General features: G+C 35.3%; 2 protein-coding genes across 3 annotated transcripts in view; one reads left to right on the top strand and one right to left on the bottom strand.

Annotated features, from left to right (window-relative positions):
* The window catches only part of MCPH1 (microcephalin 1), a gene marked incomplete at its 3' end in the record, with an annotated part of 122,651 nt that overhangs the window by 44,531 nt on the left and 59,474 nt on the right, over positions 1-18,646 (bottom strand).
* The window catches only part of ANGPT2 (angiopoietin 2), a 40,091-nt gene that overhangs the window by 9,544 nt on the left and 11,901 nt on the right, over positions 1-18,646 (top strand). Inside the window, exons 2-4 of one of the 2 annotated variants that reach the window (XM_079298393.1) lie at positions 12,766-12,921; positions 14,982-15,103; positions 16,705-16,937. In XM_079298393.1, coding sequence (XP_079154519.1) covers positions 12,766-12,921; positions 14,982-15,103; positions 16,705-16,937 — 511 coding nt within the window. The remainder of the gene's footprint in view (positions 1-12,765; positions 12,922-14,981; positions 15,104-16,704; positions 16,938-18,646) is intronic. The other variant, XM_079298394.1, reaches the window with a different exon arrangement.

Raw genomic sequence — 18,646 nt, 5'->3', positions numbered from 1 at the left:
TCTGAACTTTGACCATATTAACTATCCCTGTGTTTTCACTTATGTTAAACTGTCATCCTGATGCCAGATTTTCTGTCAGATATAATGTTTGCCTATAAAGTAATAGTAAATTAAAATACCCTATTGTAACTGCTACTGGAGCCTTACTGAGAATGTTTTCTGAAAACTACTCTGATACGATGAAACAAAGTTCAAATAACTTGAAAATAAGCCCCTAGACTAATAACCTGGCCCTTAGAAAGAGTATAAACTGCAACAAATATAAACAATCTGACCCCGTTGAAATCTTAGCACATACAACCAAGGATTCTGACAACTACAGTTTACCAGCTAGGCAAGAAAGTTTAAATATATGGTTAAAAATACCCTAATTTTTTCCCTTGACATGTAAGTTTATTTGACTTGAATCTAGAAAAAACTTAGCCATGTCTTGAGTTCAGCTTCTTTGTTATGGTAAACTTTATTATTTTAAAAAGGCTCTGAGGGCAGCATACAAAATCCTAGCTCTGCTCCAAACAAGTAGAAAAATTCCCACTGACTTCTTTGTGAAACTAAAAATGGTTTTGCTAATTAAGTAATGATAAAAATTTTTGAAAAATATTTGAAGTTGATAATGGAGCAGGCCAGTAAACCAGACAAGTGCTTTAAGGCTTAATTCATGTGGAATACCTCTAATTAAGTAAGGATGCTACTGGAATAGAAAAAAGAGTAATAATTCATCATCACAAGGAAATAAACATTTTCCTTTTCTTGTTCCTCTCTAGTCCATGTGGCAGCAACATCTCCCCAGAGTCTCATCCAGTCAAGTCCTTTGCACTCACCATTTTCCTCACTGAATTTTCTTCCAACTTCACAATGTTTTTTAAAGTTCAAGCAAACCAGAGAATTTATTCCCTCAGCTGGCTTTAAGATCAGCCTTCCAGTCCCTTTTGCAGCTTACTAGGAACTGTCACTAGGAATTCTTATCCCTATTTCTATCCACATAAACTTTAAAAATTCTGCTCACACAGATTAATTTCCTTTATTTCTTTTCTTCTATTAAAGTTATGCAGCTTCCTGGCTGTCCCTTTCCTCTACATTCTTTCTCATTTAGAAGTCTCAGTTCTGGATTCTTTTGTCCCCATTAGCTAAATTTGTTTTTAACCTTCTGTGCATACTTCCCTGAGTTTTCACAGAATCACAGAATGCTTTGGATTGGAAGGGACCTATAAAGTTACCTAGTTTCAACTGCTCTGCTGTAGGCAGGGACACCTTCCACTAGACCAGGTTTCTCAGAGCTCCATGCAGCCTGGGGTTGAACACTTACAGGGATGGGGTGTCCACAACTGCTCTGGGCAACCTGTGCCAGTGCCTCACCATCCTCACTGTAAGTAATTTATTCTTAATATCTAACCTAATCCTACCCTCCTGTTTACAGCTGTCCCCTCTTGTCCTGTCACAACATCCCTGTGTGAAAAAGTCCCTCTCCAGCTTTCTTATAAGCCCCTTTGAGGTTCTGGAAATCTGCTCTATCATCTCCAAAAATCCCAACTCTCTCAACCCGTCTTCATAGAAGAGGTACTTCAACCATGGGATCATGACCTTCCTCTGGCCCCATTCAAATCCCTCCTAGTGCAGCCCACTCCAGCTGGGGTCTCACCAGAGCAGAGGGGCAGAATCCCCTCCCTTGCCCTGCTGCCCACTCTGCTTTGGATGCAGCCCAGGATACCATTTGCTTTCTGGCTGTGAGAACACTGCCAGGGCATGTTCAGCCTCATCCACCAGCACCCCCAAGTCCTTCTTGGCAGGGCTGCCATCCCTTCACTGCCCAGCCTGTGCTTATGCTTGGGATTTCCTGGACCCAGGTTCAGGACCTTGCACTTAGCCTTATTGAAATTTATGATGTTTGCATGGGCCCACCTCTCAGATCTAAGACACATAGCTTTCTTTTCTGGCTCAGTACATGTAGTATTGGTGTCATTGTACTTTCTCCACTGCTAATGTGCTTACTCATCCTGACAGCAGAGTTCTACTTCCAAGAGAGTCTCTGGAAAGCATATTTAAAAGTCTCCCTCTTCAGTAGCCCTTCTTGTCAGATCTTGACAGACAGGGAACAGTGTCCTCTCATAAAATACCCATCCTATAATGGATAGCTTTGGTTCTCAGACATTTTTTCTGAGTTTCTCCTCTTCTCTTATGGTTAATGACAACAACACAATCTGTTTTGAGAGGATCTGGCCCCTGGTCTTTCTAGAAGGGCACCAACTGGCAGCTGCCTGGTATCAAGCTTTCAGGAGCACTGACTGGAGCTCAGCTCAAGAGATTACTTTCCATCACCACCTGAGTGCTTGGGGGTAGCAAAGAGGAAATTTTGGAAGCAATGGATGGAAAGACCTGTCTTCCTGTTTCTGTTCCAAAAACCTAAACTGTCTGCTTTTAGATGGATAATTTCAGCTATTGAGATTAAAAAAAAGTATTTTAAATCAAGATTACATAATTTATTTTTTTTCTGCATCACACACTACATTTTGTTTCTGCAATATGCTGCCTATATCTTCTGATCTTGCTTCCAAATATTTGTGCTTGTCCACTTTTGACACAGTAGCTTCCTGTTTTATCTTTCAAGATGGAATTCTTCAAAAGCTTTTGCACCAAAGCCTCTTAACTGGGCTAATGGAACAGTACAGAGAAATAAATAAGTGACATTTGACAAGAACATATAAGGATGCTAATTTTTAACTTAGCAGAGGTGACCACCTGAGCTTCTCTTTTTTAAGGCAGCCTTTAGTGCTTTCTGTAATCATATTTAAGGCTAGTTTGGTTTTTGTGTCCTGCTTCCCCTGCCCAGTGTTTTGGAAACCTTCAGGAAGTTCTCTGACAGGTTTGGTCCAGCAAGTGAGGGCCAAAGTGAGGAATTTTCAAGCTGGTGGTGTAAATGTAGCATTTCTTCAGACACCTCACCTCCCCAGTCCATCTACCATATCAATTGAAACAGTAATGAGAAAGATGCAGCCCATCTTATAAAAAGAGCTACAGTACTTGAGCACAAATTACTTTCTTTTCCTCCCTTCAAAATCAGTGAATGGGTTCTTAGTAAAGAAATTCAGCAGCTGACATGTTCTTCCCAAAGTCTTGAGCATTCAAAATTTGTCAGGTATTCAGCAAAAATGACTGATTGTCACTTGGTAGCATCATTGAGACTTCTACAAGAAAAAGATCACAAAAAAAGCTCAATAAACTACAATTAGATGCCAGTGTGTTGCAAAGCTTAAGAACTGCTAAAAATGCCTTCAGTTTCCTCAACCTGTGAAAGATGCTCTGTGAGCAGAGCTTTGAAACCGGAGACACCCAGTTTTATAGCTTACAAAAGGGACTAATTGTGTACCATAGCTTCCTAACTAGTTTGATCCTTGAACTCCAAATCATTCTTCCTTCTGGTTGGAAATGGAATGCAAGATGACTGCTTCCCTAGAAAGCAATGCTGAGAATGAACTGTAAATGCCTAGCTTTTTTTCACTTCCCCAGTTGCATGTTTTGAAAAGTGGAATTTGCTTCATATTCGTCGAAAACTTGAACTTTGATTTGCTTCACCACATCATGAGCTATTCTCTAAAATAGACTGTCCCATTGAATGAGGAGTTCATAAAAAAACACTTGATACTGAAAGTTGAGATAAAAAAGATAAATGTCTTTAACTGTGACCAATACATTTGCTAAATATTTTGTAAAGTTTATGAGGCTACATAGATAATGTTTTTCATGAAAAATGTCACCAGCATATCTGACAGTAAGTTTATTTTAGCTGGCTATTACTCAGTGGAATGGAAAAAATACACAAATGAAAAAGGATTATTGAGATTTGGGATAGCAAATGTTTATTCAGATGTCATGTTTGTAGGGCAGAATCTCATCCTTACACTGGTCTGGTAAAGTCCTGATTCCCTGATCATAGCATGCCAAGTCCAAAATCTGATTGAAAACATGTAGGCTTGTCTCCAGAAAGTTCGAATATTCAATTTGCAAAATTATAGCCCAATGCCATGATCTAGTATTTAAAATTTAAATATTGATTAGCGGTATTTCCTACACTGTTTATAAATCTGGAATCCTAATTTTGGGTATTGATGGCTTGTTGCATACAATGAAAAATATTTATATGCATTTCAGTGAATGGCAGAAGCATCACTGGTTTCTTGTCTTCCTGGCTTCAGTGCTACTGAACTTCGGCAAAATGCCATTCATGACTCACACTATTTATTTATTTATTCTTTATTTTTAGACTAATGGGAACTTTATGAATTCCTTCCCTGATTTTTAAGAGAAATACCACTTAGCTATGATCCAGAAAAATGGTGATTCAGAATGTTAAATTATTGCCTTAATGAAGAGCCTTAACTCTTAATGAGCGTGGGTAATCATGAAATAATTGATTTTAATTTTGAATTTGTTAAATTTTGGGTTTTAAAAAAAATTATTTACTTACCTATATAGAAATCCACACTGTAAAGCAGTTTATCAAGTTGACTATTCAATTTCCATTAACAGTGTTTTTTTGAAAAAAATATTTTTCTTTTGCAATTTAATCTGCAGCTCCTCAGAAATGCACTATAGAAAGTACATGCATCATATATAGTACAAAGAACCCATGTCACCCTCCAAAAGACAAAACACATGTGCAGGTAGGAAAGCACTAGTGTGGTATTACATGTACAAAATAAACTCAGTGTTTGGAATGGTGGGAGCTCAACTCTACAACAGCCTTTGGGAGTGTTTCAGCTGTCAAAGTCTCTTCCCTTTTCCTGTGTGCTCATCTGCCTTTTCTACATCTTCACTTGGATTGTAACACTAATAGTTACTTCAAAACATACAGTAGAAAGTACAATCACAATGTAATAACTTTTAGAATTCGGTTCAAAATACTTCCATTCAAGAACACAGATTGAAAGTCACTCTTTATAAGTGTTTGCATAGAAAATGAAGATATTTCATACATTTTGTTTCATGTTATATTAATGAAAATTTAGCTGGTAAGTTTTCATTTAGTGCACAAATGTCCCCACCAGAACCATCTGCATATAATTTATTTTAAAGTCTGTGTTTACTATTTTAAGAGTTAGCATTTAAACTTTTCATGTTTTATTACACAATTTTAGCTCGAATATTTTCCAGTAAACCACAGCTCACTTCCAGATAGTATTCATTTATGATGTTACTTTCACCTTTTGTTTGCTGACAGGAAAATGAGATAAGAGAAAAATCTTAGCTGGAGGTCTGGACAGGCAGACATATTTGATGGAGCATGTAAGAATCTAAGAGTGTAGAGACATCTCAAGCATTCCTATATACATTCCCAAGAGATTTTTTCCCTCTCTTGAGAAACAACTCATAGACCATTGGGACTTCCTGCTCTAGGGAGGGAAAAAAAAAGAGAAAAAAAAGGGCAATTTAAAATGTCTCTTTATCAGATGTGGTTGTATCTTATTTCTGCAGTGTACTGTTTTTTTTCTAGAAGCTACAAGCTCCTAACATTGATAATTTATTTCCAGAAAATACGGAGAAATAAATTCGTTTATTAAAAGCTGATTTAAAATAGCTTAAGTTCTGATTGATGGGGATTGATGCAATGCCCTTAAAAATGTGTTCCCTAAGGTCTGTCAAGATAAATGACTCTTGGAAAGGGCAGTGATTCTTCTATTTCCATTCTGACTTTAAGCAGTGGCAACATGGACAGACTGAAAATAAGTATGAAAAGCTATTTTAAAGAGAAAAAACTGTCTGCAAAATAGAAATTTTGTCAATATTTTGCCTTCTTAACACCAATGCATTAATGATGTGAAAATACAAATACAAGCAGACATGGAGTGCCTACAAGTATGGTTACAGACATGCACCTTAGGAAGCATGTGTAGCATATATATGTTGGTAAAAATATTGCTTACATGAACTGCTGTGATGAAATTGAGGCAGCATTTTCTTCTTTTTTAAAGAGTACATTGCATTTCACTGTTATCCATATCCAGTAGGATCCAAGGTAGCTCATACCAAAGCTCTCCTAAGGTACAGACTTCAATTATACTACAAATAAACAATTTAAATATTTAGTATTTTTACTGAAAATTAGGTCTGTTAAAATAGTATTTGAAAAAAACTATATTTTTGTTTTTATATTAAAAATGCATATGTGAATGTGAAATTCAAGGATTTTATGGCATAGAAGGACAATCTTTTCAATCAGAAAACTTCACATTGGCAAAGCATTTAAAAAAAATCCAAATTATGGGCTGAATTCTACTTCAGGTGACTAGTGAAGAAATCAGATGTGGCCATAATCCAAAGAACACTGCCACTCTGAAAAAAAGGCAGGGCAAGTAAGACCAAGCATTATTAGGTTAAAGATACCTCAAGACACCTGGAATATGAGAAGCAGGAAGGTCTCATCTATACTCTGAAAAAGTATTCCCAAAGGAACTAATGAGACTCTCCAGTTTTCTTATTTTGCCCTGTTACTAAAACTAAGCAAATCTGATTAAGGGTGCTCAAGTACATTTTCCATCTTGCTTGCTTTTGTGTGTATAATGAACATCTTGGCAAATAAATCACTAGGATGATGACCACAGGTATTGGAAGAGCTGATTAAACTCAAGTGGTTTAAATTTGCAAAGATAAGTACTGGATAAAGTCCATGACATTTTTATTAGGGAGGTGAGAACAATAATGAAAAGCTTTTGACAGCTTAATATATGTGTCAAATGTCACTCCTTCATAGAAGGGAGCACCCAAAATTCCTCAATTCCTTTGGTCAAAGAAGAGTGGCAAAAGCCAAAAGTGTCCAAAAGAAAATTGCTCACAAAGTTTTATTAGCAGATGGCACATTTGACATGGAAATATGTTTGCCCCATAAAGAGAAATGAGATAGGAGAGGAAAGGAGATCACCAGTTCTGGGTCCTGCACTGATCAGCCAACAGGGTGTCCAACAGGTGGTGACACCTGAGCTTTGTAGGGGTACTGTTTTATAGGTAAATTTCCCTCCCCTGGGATTAGGCTTCTCACTCTTCGTGTAAATAAGTGAGCAGGTGCAGTCCATTCTTCTGGACCTTTCTGGAAATGGGTTGAGGGTCTTTGAGGGTCTTTTGATGGTCTTAATCCCCCTCTACTGGATTGATCCTCAGCTGACAGTTCATGCCTACTTCCTGACTCCACTTCTGCCCATCCACTGTCCTTCATGTCACCAACCAGAACAGGGAAGTGGGTTCCAGAAAGGTACTGTCCTACTTTGACATCTCTCTTTCTAGTCACATCCTCTTCTTACTTGCCCACTTGAATAGCCACCAGCATTTGAGGCATAACAACACATTAATTCCTTATTGCCCAGACATCTACAATTTGCCAAACTCTGTAGCCTCAACACATATTTAAAATGTACCTAGCTGTAAATGTATTTTTTGTTGCTTGTTTTTCTACTGGATCTAGTCCACTTTTGTAAATCCAAAATGAAAGTTAGAGGAAAATCACTAAATATGTGTCATTAGCCCTGCAGTATTCTCTGTATCTACTCTGTGTCTATAGATGACTAAGCACACAGTATGTGTTGTAACAATGTGTTCACACAGGACACAGCACAGTATAGAAGCTCATAATTAACATTACCTCTTGCTGAAAATAAATATTAGAGTTGACAGAGTCAGACTATAAACATTAAGAAAATGACCAAACTTTTTTTGGAAAGCCTGCTCCAATAACTGACAAATTCTATAAAATAGAACAAATACCCAGTACTATTTGTACCATTTATATGGGGTAGCATTTGGCAAAGGAGGGATGTATGTATTCATGGAGCATAAATGCTGCCAGGGACATGACTGTTTAATTAGTATAGATTAAACGTTTGGCAGCAAAGAACAAATGCAAGACATCATTCATAACTTAAAATGGAAAAAATGGTAAGTCTATAAAATGCACAAATAGGTTGCTGTTCTGATATGGACACAAACTGTACAATCAGGAAGGCTTTTCATTTGACTGAGTATTGATAACCCTTCATAATGGATTGATACTAATGGTTAGAAAACATACTTCTTTTAGCGCATACTCTACATGTTGTCTTTCCTTTTTTGCCAATTTAAAGCTTGTTTAATAAAAAAAGCGTTGGCTATAAAAGCAATGTCTTGGAATGTGCTCCAATATTACTGACCTGTCCTTTTTCTTTTGGCAACTTAGCTGAAGTATTTTTGCCAAATTTTATGATTTTATATTATTTGAAGTAATAAAGCATGATGCAGCTCCAAAGTGATGACCTTAGAGAATTTTTTTCTCTCTAAAAATGTATCACTGCAACTCTATAACAAATCTTAAACCGTAAAAGTATTTCAATTTTCCCAGCTGTTTTTGCAATTTAAACATATTTTGAGACATGTTTTTTCCCATCTGTGCTTTCATTTTTATATTTATTTTGTTCAAGAATATGTGCCAGCTAAATTCGTACACAAAAGGCAGAATGTTTACTAAAAAATCCCAACAAGAATCACTGAAATGCTATCAACTAATTAGTCCTTCTTTCAAATATTCCCTCTCCTTTGTATTACCTTTAACATAGGATTCATTGATTGACTTCCTCAGAAGCAAAATTTCTGAAAGAAGATGCATCATTAATAGTCAGCTATTGGGTTTTAACATTAATTTTGTTCGCAATAACAATAATGTAATAATGGTTAACAAAATTCTTATAATATTCAAATATTATTTGAATTAAAAAAAGATTAAACCACAGCTATCACCATGTCAAGGGAGAAATCTGGCAAATAATCCTGGTTTCGCCTTCCAGATTTGAGCAAGATATTGAAGACAGATATGCTGTTCAAACTACCAAGCCTCCTGACTGATGGGGACTGAGGCATTCATTCCTATGTCCTTCCCTCTTTCAAACCTCTTTTTTTTTTTTTACCCAAGCTATTCTTCCCCCTTCGGAAACTCTGAGTGTGCTACTGCTTACAAAGAAAGGAGGCTCCTTGGCAGGAGCTGATGAATAGAGCTCTACAAAGAAATGTGCCACAAAGAGCTGCAGTCCTTCGAAATGGCTGCTAATCCTCAGGATTGTCAGTGGAGCTCAGTGTGGCTGTGGGAACTGGAGCCCTGTTAAAAAAGTTCTTCCACCACCCTCTCAGTGAAACCCAAGGGCTTCCTTGCCAGGGATATGCAGTGGGAACATGTTCTGCTGTCACTAAGGTCAGTAGGAGATGGTGGGCATTTTGGATGAAAGTCATTCTTTTATTCCTCTTTGAAGAAAGATGAAAATAAGCACCAGCCACTAAGAAAAAGTCAGGACGTTGTAGTTGTAAAAAGTGCTACTTTCTCCAGTTTTGCATTGTATGATGATGAGAGAGAGGAGATGTAAGCAGAGAGGGATCAGTGCATATCTTAGTTCAGGTCAGAAAAGGAGATTTTATGATGCGTACATGCAGAGAATGTACAAAGGTGGGAGAGATTACTGAATATGAAGGAAAAAACAGAAGGGTTTTATGTAATCATGTTTTGTAGGATTTTTAGGAAAAACAAACTACAAGAAGCCCCAAAGCCATTTAATAGGTAATTATAATTTTGATGCTTCATGTTGCTCCAAATTAGAATAAATGAGTCAGATAATGAAACTGGCTTTAAATCTTAAATCCCTTTTGGTGTTCACATTTCATGCTTTCAAGTAAGCATAGATACCATATTCCCTAAGTTACATATTTAATATTTTAAGTTGAAAAACAGATGTGAAGACAAACTTAAAACTGGAGTCATGAGAATACTTCAGTGATTTGGAAATCCCCACATAAACGAGAAATTATTTGAAAGAGTTCAGATACTTCAAGATACGCTTACACTTACAGATATTCAAATAAGATAAAAATTATGAAAATGCAGATCTGTGTGTCCAAACAAGGTTACAAGTACAGTGACAAGAGGTATAGAAATCTGGCAACCAGAACCACCACATGCCTTAAATTGTAATCATGGGTTTTGCATACTGTATTCAGAGCAACCTTACATCTGTGTGTTTGAACTGGGCAATTGCCTAAGCCTACCATCAAATATTTACCTTACCTTTAAGCCCAGAATTAACTCATTTTCTAGTAGTGTGTTTTGGAATAACTCAGTGATAACAATTTCAAAGAAGTCATGCAGTTCTGTAATCCTATATGCACAGATGACTTTGTTCAGATTCTCATTCTGCTCTCTCTTTGGTGAACAAAGAACCTTGAAGGATGAAGTTAAATATCAACAATTATTTCATGAAAGAAGCAAAGCTCATGAACAATTGTTCTTTGTTGATCTGTTTATTACTGTCTTCCTTTTTATTTTGGGCCTCTTTTTTCTAAATTAAAGATGATGCAGTGTTTTCCACACATTGAGTCTTTCAGGTGAAGCCATATCCTTATCTTATAAAGGCATTTCTGTACTTAACTGTGATACTGAGGCAAATAAAATGCATTTGGAGATCTCACTTCATAGTCTTTTAACAGAGCTGCATTTGAGCAAGGCTTTTTTCAATGTTATCTATAATGATATCCGGTCTACTAGATTCAGTTGCCTAAGTTAATTTGGACTCATAAATCATTTAATTCCCAGATGCCTTGCCTTTTCAGAGGGATACTTATCAGTTTTCCATCTCAGTCTTCATCTCACTATAGTGAAAAATTTCTTACTTTTATCTGTACAAAAGTCTTCAGAATTTTGCAATATCCTTTGACTGTGGTGCACCAAATACCAATCTGTGTTGCTTTTTAAAATAAATTATCACTATACTCTGAACCATAGTCTAATACTTATAGTCTAATGATCAAGGACCAAAGATACTATTGCTACTCAATTAAAAGGCACTAATCATTGTCCAACATAAAAGAAGAAGCTGACCTAAAAGATGTCACCAAAGAATTAAAAAAATTCCAACATGTTTGGTCAAATTAGATTTGTCTCTGAGAAGCTTTTGAAAATGAGGAATAGCCTGGAGCAAAAGGTAACACTTAAGAATCAACCCTGTGTATAGTGAACAACTCTGATTACCATAGTATGATGGCAATTGAAAATACCCATATTAAATTATTATGCCAAAACCCAGTTGATTGTATGTTTACTTCTAGTATTCAGAAAGATCATTATGCAGAGAGCATGTAAAGGCTGCCTAAAGGCTGCTTTTAAATCTTTGTGGTACACTCGAGAAGTTTATGGAGTAGAAATGTAGATGTGGGTCAAAGTTTATGCCAGGTCAGAAATCTCCCTGTTGTGCATTGCAGTTCACCAGCTGCAGGGGGAGACTGGAGTGAACAAACAAATGCTGCTCTGACAGTTTGGTCACACTGGGCATCAAGAAATAATGGTCACTTCAAACATGAGAATATACTACCAGTTTTAGAGGTTTTGATTTCTTACTATATTCTGTTTTCTTCATTTGCCACTTTTAAAACACAGCTGTGAAGTAAGAAAAATTAACCCAGTCCTTGCTTAAGTAATATTTAAGAGGGAAACCTTAAATATTCAAAGCTGATAGATTTGCCCATCGATCTTTAGCTGGTTGGAAGTGGAATAGTTATATCTGAACAGTAGTTTATAGAATATTAAATCACAAGATAGTTTTTTCTCACTGATATGGAAAGTAGCCATAAAATAAAGTTCAAAGTCTCTCCTTATTACAAGCCATCACTCATATAATGATACGACTATCAAAATACTATTTTTTAAAAAATCAAGATATCAGCCTGTTCTACCATTTCACTTGGATTAGGAATTGGTGATGTATTACCATTTGTGCTTAATGACACTAGCTATTTTTTATTAGCTAGTATCCTCTTTGTAGGTAGAACATGAAGCTCAAAATTTATTATGGTTCTCTTGATAGAACACTTTTGGAGTGAAGTAGAAGTTTCATTCTAGAAATTTCCTCATTCAATGGAACAAAATGAAATCTTGTGGCTTGGTCTTTTATGAATTCAAACATAAGCAATGACACAAAGAAATATGAAATATTTGCAATTACTGACAAGAAATAAAGAAGTGTGATGAAAAATCAGACTGCTTTATCATAATCCCGACAGATAGAAAGAAAGATTTATGTAAAAGGCTTCTTTAATTTTCTCCTTCCTACTTGTGTTCTTCTCACTTTCCTTGACAGCAGAATACTCTGTTATAAAATGACTATTAAAAAAGCCTTCAGAGTCAATTACTTCAGAGTCAAGTATTTTAAGCAATCTTTGCATTGTTTAATATTAAGTATTTAAAGTATTTAAAGGTTTTTCTACTGTTTTGTGTCTTTATTTGAGATCCCCTGATAATAATGCACACATAACAGTGTTAAATGACATCTGACCTCTTCTCTGGCTTCTAGTCATGTGATGAAAAATGCTGTAAAAATAGTTAAGTGTAAATACAGGAAGATGACTAAACTCCTAAACTTTTATCTTCTAAAAAATTCCCATCACTGCCAAAGCTGGTGAAGCTTCTCTGATGGTTACAATGGTGGGAGCACTAGGGCAGAAAGGTTTCCAAGTGCCCACAAGCACTTTGATCACTGTACCTACTACTGACCTCCTGCAAATCTCTGTCCCTGCCTTTGGAAAACGAGTGGCCACACACTCCTTGTCACATTTGGTCCTCCTCTCACAGAGCTTAATATTGGGAAATTAGCATAAATACATAATAGACAAGGACCAAATTTATTTAGCAAGGCTGCCAGCAGGCTTACTGTACTACCCCCTTTCCAACATTTAAAGAATGCAACCATCTTCTCTCTTTCCTTTCCCATGTAGCTTGAGAATTACATCCAAGACAGTATGAAGAAAGAAATGGTAGAGATCCAGCAAACTGCAGTGCAGAACCAGACTGCAGTAATGATTGAAATAGGCACAAACTTGCTAAATCAAACAGCTGAACAGACCCGCAAATTAACAGATGTTGAAGCACAAGTAAGTAATGAATTTTAACCTCAAAATGCTTCTGCTTCCCATATACTACAGCTATACATTTAACAATTTAGTGTTACATGCTTCTGTTCAACAATTAGAAGTCAATAGTTATGATCCACAGTTCTACCCAACTTAAGGAAACATTAGTATTTGGTAACAAATAGTCCCAAGCCCAGTGCAGTCACTTGAGTGATTTTCATTACAGTAGCATTTTAAGTAAGTCTAGAAAGACAATTGCTAAATTAATCTTTAAAGAGGATATATTTAAAACCACTGTACTATATCCAGGCATCAGTTGGGTCCTAGTGTGCTTTATACAGCCCTCTCATTACTAATCTTTTCTCTTTTGTCTAAACATGTCTCTTCAAATTCTCTTTGTTCCATTTACCAGCTTAATCACATTTAAAACCAAATCTTTAGTTTTTTTATTTTTTAAACTTTTCAAGAGAAGTATGCCTTTTAATTAATATTTTCATAGATAACTGTAAGTGGGATAACAGTACATTTCCAGCACAATGCACTGTATTATGGTTAACAAAGGGATCCATAAACAAATCTAAGATTAATCAAGAAAAAAGAAATTAGGAGGCTGCTAGAAAAGTATATTCACACAGAAGTAAACTTGTCTACTGTACAAATGTTAACTTCAAACAAAAACATAGGTTTTAACTGAAAAGCATTAAGTACAATAAGATGTTCTGTTAAACAGAATGCATATATTAGTAGAAGGACAAGTCCAATTCATGTAGAGTGGTATGTATTTGTAGTTTTGCAGACATGGTGGGGTGATACAGATCTATAATTGCCAAAACAAATAATGGATATATCATGTAGCACATAATATTTCATATAATATAAAAGGTATGCAAAACCTAAAATCCTTGTTAGACATTTTGTATCTGTAGAATTCACCCAATGAATTAAATTACATTTTTTTAACCTAAATCAAGACTTCTGTGAACTCTTTGATAAACTGATAATTCAAAGCTTGTAGGCATACTGAGTTCAACTTCCATTGTATTATTCAGGAGCCTAATATTTTACACATGTTGAAAGAATGTATTTAATAATTTACAGTAATGTCTTTATGGAAATTACTCAATTATTTTCTGCTTAGAGGAAGAAAATCATCACTGTAACTTTCCTTCTCTGCTTGAAATTACTGGTGGCTGAGTTAAAGGCTTAATTAGCAACATAAGGAAATTAACCAAACAATTGCTCTCTCAAGGACACTTATTTTGGCAATAGTTTTCAATTACACTTAAGTGTGAAATCATGTCCTGAATGACTGTTTAACATAAAGGACATGAGTAATCAATTCTTCCTGTCAAGGAAAGCCAAATTCTGTTGAATTAAAAAAAAGCTATTCTAAAACAATTAGAAAATATTTCTAGAAAACTTGCCTCAAAGTAATACAATACAAACCGTAGAGTGTTTTGTGTTTCTTAGTATCTGCATTTTTTAATTTAGAGATGCAGATAGATTCTAAACAAAGCATAGAGAAAAGGTAATACTAAAATGCAAAGAATGAATCAACTAAAGTGTGGTTCACATTACAAACATTTCAAAGTATAATTTGGGATTGAATAAAGTAGCTAGGAGAGAACAACCAAGTGATTTCAGGACTGAGCCAAGATTTCAGCGAGTGAGAGACTTACTTTCAACACCAGATGGGGAAAACAATTCAACTCATTCTTGGAGCCACAACCATAGTAGTTCCAGAAATGAAATAAGAATTTAAGAGGGGAGGGCATAACTACAAAGCTAAAGTACACAGTAACTCTCATCAGAAACATAGAATACTGCTGAAATATTCCCAATGTTATATGGTAGTAGAATAACAAAATTAGTGCAACTCTGTGTATTCTTCTTCATTCTGATTCTATGATTCTATTCACATTTGTGCCTAAATTAGGTGTTGAAAAGTATTTTTTTAATCATAGGTGTACATAGAGATTTGCATGATTACACAACAAAATTACAATTTATTTACAAGAAATATCTTTGAAAAGAAGCATTTTTATTGTAATTTTTTTTCTTTCTTTTTTTTTTTTTTTTAGGTATTAAACCAGACAACCCGACTTGAACTTCAGCTTTTGGAACACTCTCTTTCAACAAACAAACTAGAAAGACAGATTTCAGATCAGACCAATGAGATAACTAAATTACAAGAAAAAAACAGGTAAGTTTGCACATCCCAATAAAACGCTATTCCATGAAGTGCCCTTCTAATAGTTTCATAAACAAATGTACTCAAGTGGGAAAAAAGGGTTTGTACACAAGCTCTCCAAACTGATTACAAAATGTTAGTCACACTCATTACAAAGGTCATATATTACTTAAAGCCAAGGAGATCCGTGCAGGTTTATTCTTGTATTCTTTTTATATATTGTTCTTCATGATCGAAAATTCTCCTTTATATGAGGAACTGAAGGCTAAAATTGAAACAGTACTTCAGTTGTACCCATTTTATATTCTTTAGACCTATTCTTCAAACTAATTGAGTGTAACCACATCTCCAAAATTTTATTTCCAGGTAGTACACAGCTATCCTAATGACTAACCAGGACATTGCTACAATATTTATCCAAAGTAGTGAGAAAAATAAAGCACTAATAATATTCAACACTCCTTAAGAGTCAATGTTTTGAAACTGACCAGTAGCCAACTATTCCTCCTGCCCTTTTCTGTACTCGGCTGTGGTCCAAAGGCTCATACCTTTTTCTAGTTTCATTTCCATATCACCACAGTCTTATTTTACTTTTGGCAATAAATAGTTTACAGAGGAATCTAAAAGCAACAATAACAGTAAGTTTTCTCCTTCAAAGCAATGTTTTTCAATGAGAACCATATGTGCAAAGTGCTTTTTCTTTGAAAGAATTAGCTTAAGAAACCCAGGAGACATGTTTTGACATTTTTGTTCATTACTCTACTACATTTATATATGTTCCCTAAAGGTTTTATCTACCAGCTTAAGAAAAACAAGCATCCTTATCAAATGGAAAGCAAAGGAAATACTAATTTTTAAAAGGTCACGTTTTTTGGTGTTGAACTCAGCAGACTTTAGACTGCCCTTGTAACATCCACATAAAGCACAAGAGCATTGTTTCTCACCTAACAAAATACAATCTGCATTGAACTAATCTGCTTGAAACATAATTATATATAAGGTTCAGGATTTTTTTTTTTCAGTAAGAGCAGTGGATTTTACACGAACTTCTCTCTTCTGGTTTTGCATCTTTTAATGTCAGCTTTCTCAGACTGTGTATCAGAACAATTAGCAGTGAAATAATGTTCCCAGCCAGTTCTCTAATAATACCAGCTCCAAAACTGAAGAAGGCTAACCCATCTTCAAGTAACTTTTTGCATATTTCCACGTCTTAATGGCATAACATTTATGTTAAATATGTATTTTATTATAAGATATGTGAAAAGTTCATAATTACATCTTTAAATAAGTTTCATCTTTTAGTAGGATAAATACATGAAAACTTATTCACTTTATCTTTCTTTTAAGAATATTCAATTATCAAACACCCAATTATTACAATTTTAAAGCCTGCAATACACACCATAGTAGATAATGTTGTTTATTAGTGCACTGATCTAATAAATTAAAGCATATGTATCAAACTAATCTTTCACTTAGTTGTCTACTGTTTGCATAGCATCAGAGAATGAAGTTGAGTGTTTATGAAGAAAGCAACTTATACAACATGCTTGATTCTCTTGACATCAGTTCAAAATTTTTTCTGGAGAACCTAATTGTAATCTTTTATTTAGCTTTTTAGAAAAAAGAGTTCTTGAGATGGAAGACAAGCACATGCTTCAGCTGAAGTCAATAAAAGATGAAAAAGATCAGCTTCAAGTCCTAGTAGCCAGACAGAATTCTATTATAGAAGAACTAGAAAAACAGTTAGTTACAGCTACAGTAAACAACTCAGTTCTGCAAAAGCAGCAACATGATCTGATGGAGACGGTTCATAGCTTGCTTACTATGATATCAACACCAAACTGTAAGTCAAAGCAGACATGCTTATGCAATTTCAGTGCTATTTCCTAATTTGTGTATATTGGTACCTGTAGTCTTACAACTAGTTCTAACACAGTTCTGTTTCAAAAAAAGTCTGTATTTTTTGCCTTAAATTCTGCATCTGAATTAATTAACCTACTTTTTAGGAGGTGGGAGAAACAACCATATTTATGTGATTTCTTTTCAACATTTTGTTTATCTTCTCTGGTTTATCTTCTTAACCAGTTCTCCAGTGGTTCAACAAAATATAGAGATGCCAAGTATTACTCATCTCACATGGCATTCACATGTGAGGCAGTATACACTGCATATTGTGGGCCTGCAACTTTTCTTCCTGGCTCACAGAAATTGTTTCTGCCACCTCACATTGTTTTATGCACATGGAGTTTATCAAAGAAAGGACAAATCATAATGGCTATCAAAAGCAAAGGAATAAGCACAGGCATAGTTTTTAGCCTCCAAAACCAGAAATCACCAGGCCAGTGCCACAGGTACTCCCACAAAGGTATCCTTGTTCATCCTAAAAATCCTTCAGTCCAGCAAACTTCATAGGCAATAATCTCACCCCTAAATGCTCAACAATCCTGCAAGAAATCATAGCCACCAAGCAGAGCTTCCAGATTTATGCAGATTCATGTGCTCTGTAAGAAAACCCACAAACCATAAACTGAAAGTTATGGCTACACGGGATTTAAACATTCCCTAACTTGAATTTCATGTCTGTTATGAAATTGGACAGATTAAGAAGCTCTTCTAAAATACTGCAAAATCTGGCACAGTTGCCTATAAAGTTCTCATGTCTGAAAATACACAAGCATACAGAACCCCTAAAGAAAGGATTTAAAATTAAATACTGGGATAAAATGTTAAAAGTTGTCATTAGACCTTGAAAGACAGTATAGGTGGTCTATGATACATTAGTGTAGGTGGATCACAGAAAAGAAAAAGGGTGTTTGGAAGTCCCCCCTTTTAGTTTTGTCCTACATGTTATTATCATAACATAGGTTGTAGGTTTTTCTAAACAAAGTAAATTCCAAGTTTTTTTGTCCTAACTGACGCTATTCCCTTAAATACCAAGGCTGTGCATGTTCCTCCTGATGTTATCTGCTATGCTAGTGCACAAATAAGTAAACAAGTCAAAGCCATGTTGGCTACAGCACCATTAAACCCAGAGTGGAAAAAATAATGAGTGTTTGCCAAAAGGACAAAATTAGCAGGGAAAGCTTCTAAGACAGTATGCAAACAATAGAGTGTGGAAAAGCAATTAAAACACTGAATGTGTTATTTTTCTATTTAAGGCAAAGCACTTAAACAGGTAAATAATGAAGAAGCAAGCTAAAAAGAACATAATAACCAACTGTACTATAAGCACGTATTTATGTGGCACCTAAACCTTTGTAGTAACTGACTGTAATTGTTAGATTAAATTAAAAGGGAAAATACACAGAACCATCCCCAAAAGGGTCAAATATGAAATATTAGTCAGCAGGCGAAATGCCAGGAAATTCCAACCTCCATAGTTAATAAAGAACTGAACTCAAAGATGAGCCTTAGATTGTTCTGTTGAATAAGAAGGCTAAGACATATGAAAATGTATTTTTTACACAAATGAATTCCAGAAGGTATGTCTCTTTAGTGAGTTGGGCTGAGCTACCAAGCTTTAGCTTGATACATACAAAGCTGTTCCTGCTC

Source organism: Erithacus rubecula, assembly GCF_903797595.1.
Source record: "Erithacus rubecula genome assembly, chromosome: 2".
Taxonomy (NCBI): Eukaryota; Metazoa; Chordata; class Aves; order Passeriformes; family Muscicapidae; genus Erithacus; species Erithacus rubecula.
The sequence above is the reverse complement of the archived record's forward strand: the minus strand, read 5'-3'. Positions and strand labels throughout refer to the sequence as shown.